Here is a 6279-nt window from a genome sequence, read left to right as displayed (position 1 = left end):
GCTCTATTATCGCTTTGTTGATACTACAAACGCAATTGCATAAACAATGTTAGCTTTGATCTATATAAGAACAGTAGGAACGTTATACTGTAGCTGAGAGCGAAGACACTGAGCTTATTTTCACTCGTCCACATCCACATTCCGAACTAGGTACGTCACTTGTACTGAGATAAACTTGCTAGACAGCAACTCCAATGTTGCCAAGTGTCTTCATCCACCAGATTGCATTCAGGGGTGTCCAAAACGTATGAATTCTCGCAGAGAAGGAAAAAAATTGGCAAATTTCTTTTTGGAGTCAGTGCAAAAATTTTAACATGTTTTATACAATCTGTAAATTACAATATCTGATTCTATATTCTTTCGAGAAAAAAAAACAGCGTTTATTTCGTTCATTTATCACAGAAATTGCAGAAATAGGAGCAAATTTAGTAAGTGACTACAGAATTTACGGATTTCTAATAGCGGCCCTTTAAATAATTCCGTACGGCTGCCCCAACCGGAATTTAAATGCCCGTAGGATAAGCGTTAATTTCAGTGATCCTAAGTCAATAATATCAATGTTAAATTTCTTCCTTTTAAGATTCTCCTCAGGTCAGTGTTCAGGTTCACTCTCTCAGAGAAGCCTTAAATTGGGATTTCACTGTATGTTTAGTCACTATATATATTGTAACGTGCTTTGCTAATGAAGACGCCGTTCAGATTGTTAATTGGTTTATTTAACAACGTACAAGTCATAACTACAAATACTTATAACACTCTTGCGGGTATATAGACAATTTACAAACCCTAGTCACAAATCTCTTCACACTATCTTCAATATAACATGCGTTCTATTCTTCTTCCCGCTACTGCTTCTATGTTTCAACTGACTTATGACATCATTTTCACGTTCACAATTCACTCACTACAATTGAAACCGGTGGCTGCTACTTTTTAACTCATACTGAATACTAGTAACTCAATGCTCACTACTCAATCCTCCTGAATAGTGTTCGCTCCTTCTTATTTAGGCTCAGCACAGACAACATAGAGAACACATTGCTGCTTGGCAACAGATATCAGGTATTGTTGTCAGGTGTTTCACATTGCCTAGCAGTAGTCACTGCATGGACTGACCTGTTGTGTGATGTCACAGCCTAGCGGGGAGGGGTGTTTACCGAGCATTGTGTAATGATGGGAGGATTGGGGGTACATGACATCACTCGTGGAAACACAGAGTTCACGTGTCCCCTACTTCCTGTTGCGCCATCCACATTACACTATATATCTATAAAATGCTCCTGCAACCTCTGCACCCAGGAACCTTTGAGGCAAATTGCACAGACATAAGGACGACCTTCTTTCTGTGTGTTTCATACTGAAAGTAAATACATATGGGAGGGTTTTTGGTTATCTGACCAGCCATCCACCTTCCTGAAGCTACCAAATGGATGTCTGTGAAATTTATAACTGGTACATCAAAAGCTGTGAAACATATGTAAGTTGGTGCTTATCTCTCCAGTAAAACCTCCTCCTTCACATGAAGCCCTGATGTGATTTTGTAAATTTTTGTAGTGGCTTGCCATACAGAAAATTGGTGTATAACATATAGATCTCATTAAGATTTAAAATTTAATTTTAAAACATTTTTATATATGATGACTATTTAAAGAAATATGAAGAAAAGTGATTTCTGTCTGTATCAAGGCAATAAAACCACCAAAACACAATATTACAAAAGTTCATCCTACTTGTTTTGGCAACATATTTGCCAGGTGCCTCTTTATAGCAAGGTAGGCATGAGAAGTTAAGTAAACCATTATTATAATATATTTAAAGTATATGTTTCTGAAAGCATGAACAATTAACTTTGTACTTGTTTCTTCATTCTTTGTATACATCAAACCTTCTTGTTTGGTGTTGTGTATCAGTGCTTCTGATTGTTGTAGCTTTGTATGAAGGTGTACCTTGGTTAACTATTCTTATTTAAGATCCATTTATTTCATAATGTTTGTTAGCACTGTGTTGCCTGGTGTCAAACAACCTGAAGGTGGCAGATGTATTTTGCAGGGTTAATTTAATTTTATTATTGAAAGTTAATGTAATTCTGTATTTGGAAGTTGTATTACCTTTAAATACAGTAAACAAAACAGTGATATTGCCATCAGATATTAAAATAACTGTTTACTTGATATCTTTTAACACTGTCTTTGCATCTGTAATAATTGAATATCAAAGCTAATGAGGAATCCAAAATTGTAAAGAATGCATTGGAGTTATTATTTTTACTTTTGCTTAATTTTCTTTCAGTATCAGATTATCAGTACCCTTTTAATAATTGTCATATGTTGTTCTTCCCTAAAGATTCTGCCTTATTGAAGAAATGCTTTAAAACTGTGAAGAAGAAGATCCGATCTCGCAAGATTAGTACAGGGGAAGGAGGCAGCAACAAAGTAGCAAATTCACGAACCTGCAATGAATCATTGGGCTCCAGTAACTCCTGGGGTGATGAGATGCCTGAAGATCACCAAGAATTAGATATGAATGAACTGACTGAGAAGCAAGGAAAGAACCAGGGTATAAACCAGTTGGAGGAGGACATCACTTTGTCTCTAAGTAACCTGATGCTTTCTAAAAGTCCTGATACAAACCCTCCTCCCACTCCTCCAAAAACTGAATCTCCATGGGTCAAGATTAGACACAATTATGACAGACAACAACGGATTGTACAGACTCGACTGAGGGTTGTTTCAGCTGCTAAAGAAATACCTGTCCAACCTATTCCCGACTCTTTCACTAAATTGGTCCCCATGTCTCAGCAGCAACAATGCAGAAGTGAGGTGGATGTATCTTCTCCTGTCAATGTAGTAAATATGACAGCAACAGATTTTCCTGAACTTCAGAGATCTTCCCCTCCAAATCATCATGATCACAATAAAATTCCAGGATCAAAACACAGGTGAGAAGCTTTTGTTTATGTCTGTAGTTTTGAATGCATCAGAGCTGAAGTTATGGACTCCAAATTAACACTCTTAGGAGTGGCTTATTCCACTACTTGCTCCCAAAAGTTTTTAAGTAAAATTTAAGAACAAATTATGAGATGTATGCAAAGTGTAAAAATATTCTGGCATAATTGTTCTGTTATTGCATTTGTCTTAACAATTTAACATTCACGTTACAACTGTTGGCATCTCGGCATGATATTGTAGTGTATAGATCCTTTGCTAAACAGTGACTCTGTAAATAGACCATTGTTAAGTAACAGACACAATAGAAGAACGGTATTTTCTGTGGTTTGCACCATGGCTGTTGCTGTGCAACGGTGTGGTAAACATGTCTGTAAAACAATAGAGTGGCTGTTTTCTGCATGGCCCGTGATGAGGAATTATCTTGACAATTGTCACTACCGTCATTTGAAAGTTTCGGTGTGGAGTGTTAACCAGTGGACAACAGAGGCTGAAGAATCTCCATTGTTAAAATTCGTTATGAGGAAACATCTAGTGAAAACATTGCAGAGGAATAGCCATTGTTGAGAGCTGTTACCAGTAACAACAGTGAAAGCAGACTGAGAAAACTTAGTGTGGAAATCAGCAATAACTTTACAGTTATTTATCATAGTTATGACATGTAAGTGGTCAATAAATCTATTCACCAATCCATACCCCATATATAGTCACATACACGTGACACAGATCTCCTCCATGACTGTGAGATAGTTAATAATAGTACTGGAGATTTTTATGACATAAAGATTTTGGTGTGTTAATGCAGGATTTTTGAATCCATTATTTTGTTACTTTAATTTTATATTACATAGGGTTTCACTGTAATAGGACTGAAATAATACGTAGTGTCCAGGCAGTCACTTTCAATTCCTAGGAGATTCTATCTTTACAAAACACAGCAGGGAAGATGAACTCAGAAAGTTCATGTCAGTAAATTTCCATGTTCGGCCCCTTTGTTGCACTGCAGATGTGTAGCCAATAATTGATTTATTGACCAACCATGCCTCATCATCTCTTATGTTACTGTTTTGAAATCTTCAGTGATCTGTCATTTTAGTTCATCTGAGTTGATCACCTGTCCAGTACTCATACAAGATACCTTTGACATAAGACCACAAAGAGAAGACAAGGAGCGTCGAATCTGGTGATCTGAGATGCCAAATCTTTGGGCCACCCTTCTCCATCCTTGGCTGAGGGGACACATTATTGCATGTATCATGAACAGTGCTGCTAAAATGAAGTAGACCACACTGCACATTAATATGCAACGCAGAAACACATTGCCTTCAACTGGCAGAAACTTTCTGAGTTAACCTTCATTTCAGTGTTTTTTTTATATATAATAATATATGAAGGTTAAGAAAATCTAGCCTCCCAAACCCCAAGAGTTATATTCTTTACATTTGAATCTGTTTACCCACTAACATGAAATGTATATTGACAGTGCGCTTCTACATATTGCAGTGACACAAAGAAGATAACAAAATTATCTCAAAAGCAACGCAAGAAACTTGCAGCTGAGCAGCAGGTTGGATCTCCAGAAATGTCAACTTTTGAATCTGTACAGTCAGCACCAGCTTGGGGGAGCTTTTCTAGAAGTGACGCATCAGCCAGTGGGAACGTGTCTTTACTGGATATCATGAAGCAGGAGATGCAGCTGACGAGAACCCCCCACAGCACCACACCCATGCAGCAGCAGCAGCAGCACCAGCTAAGTACTTCACCAGGGCCTGGATCCAATCCATGGCTTCGAGGGGCAGAGGACAGCAGGAAATCACCACAGCAACACTATGAAAGTTCTGTTGTGAACTTTATGGATATAGTGGCTGATGAGAAGAAGCAGAGGGAGAACTGGAGTCGGATGAGAGCCAAACCCTTGCATTTAACTCAGGTTTATTCCCCTTTCATTTAACAATTTATGAAACTTTATGGTAGATATGATTGTCCTGCTAAGAATTTTGTGTTATGCAGTTCATGTTTTTTTATTCACTCTTTCCACACACATTTTGTGTCTTTAATCATGGAAATAATTGTACATATCTGTTTCAGTTGGAAGACAAAGCAATAGAAGACTTACTGGTATTCTACAATGCAGCTGGAGTAACAGAAGAACATATTACAGTAAAGCGTGTCATTACTGGAACTGTGGCCCCACCTACCTGGACCACTTCACACCACTAGTGTAAATGTTTGTGGGAATGCTTCTGCTACGAATTATTATACAGCACTATACAGGATTTGTTTCTATGTATTGAGTGATTACATTGTAAATCCTCATTTATCCAAAGTGGTGATAGGAAACTGTGAAGCTTTGTAGTGTGATGTAATAATGTTTAACTCAGTTATGTCTTTTTAATTTTTGTTTAAAAATTTCATTTTTCTGGAAAACCTATACTAATACAATATATTGTTTATTAAAGAAATGTATTAAAAGCAAGGTGTAGCAAAGATTAACTCTGCCAACGTTGAGAAGATGGAATGTCATTTTATGTTTATTCAAATGCAGTCATTAAGTAACTGATTTATTGATGAAGAAGGTATGAAAGTTCTTAGAAAATGATAAGGTTTTCATACATGCTGTAAATTCTCTCTCTGTATAGTGTTTAGGAAAGAAAATGTGATAAATTTGTAGCATATCATTTGTGTAAATTTCAATAGTAATCAGCATACTACAATAGAATCCAAGTTTAATGTTTCCTCTCATCCAGCATTCAGTTTCACTGTTCCCAAAACCCACGTTCACTGTAATGGGAAGTTTCAACTGCTATTCATGTTGTATACAAAAAGAAATATGTTTGCTCTGAAGTCTGATCTCTGCTATATGTAATTCTGTACTACTGTATATCTTGTTTGTTTTATATTTTATTTTTAGTCACTGGGTATTAATATGAGTTGTTGAGTTGTGGCATATATTCAAGGTTCAAACATTCACCCAACTGCCTTAGGTGAAATATTTACCAAATTCAGTGGAGGTAACACACCTAGATATATATTTTTATGTACGAGTATTATCATGACTAAATGAATGCCACTTTTCCTTGATGAGTAAGAAGTATTACCTACATGTTATTAGAAAAACACAAAATGAATTTACAGCATTAACTATTTTTCTGTTTGTCAGCTTTGATTTTTCATTCACCATGAATGGGTGAATGGACTGCATTTGAGAAATCTTGTGTAATACCTATCTCTCCATACATTCACTCTCTTTTTGTCAGTGTTGTTTCTCATAACTAGGGTGAACACTAATATGAGCTAAGTGCAAGTAAAATAAATTATATTGCTAATTTTTTTT

At 36.5% G+C, this 6279-nt stretch overlaps 1 protein-coding gene across 1 annotated transcript in view; it reads left to right on the top strand.

The window, feature by feature from the left end:
* The window catches only part of LOC111875563 (inhibitor of Bruton tyrosine kinase), a 32411-nt gene extending 26138 nt beyond the window's left edge, over positions 1 to 6273 (top strand). The window contains exons 15-17 of the mRNA XM_023871906.1: positions 2344 to 2938; positions 4449 to 4875; positions 5034 to 6273. Of these exons, the coding sequence (XP_023727674.1) occupies positions 2344 to 2938; positions 4449 to 4875; positions 5034 to 5165 (1154 nt within the window). The 3' untranslated portion in view covers positions 5166 to 6273. The remainder of the gene's footprint in view (positions 1 to 2343; positions 2939 to 4448; positions 4876 to 5033) is intronic.
* The last annotated feature ends 6 nt before the right edge of the window (positions 6274 to 6279 follow it).

The sequence above is a fragment of the Cryptotermes secundus genome, unplaced genomic scaffold (genome assembly GCF_002891405.2).
Source record: "Cryptotermes secundus unplaced genomic scaffold, Csec_1.0 scaffold1251, whole genome shotgun sequence".
NCBI classification, from domain to species: Eukaryota; Metazoa; Arthropoda; class Insecta; order Blattodea; family Kalotermitidae; genus Cryptotermes; species Cryptotermes secundus.
This window is presented reverse-complemented; position numbering and strand designations above follow the sequence as displayed.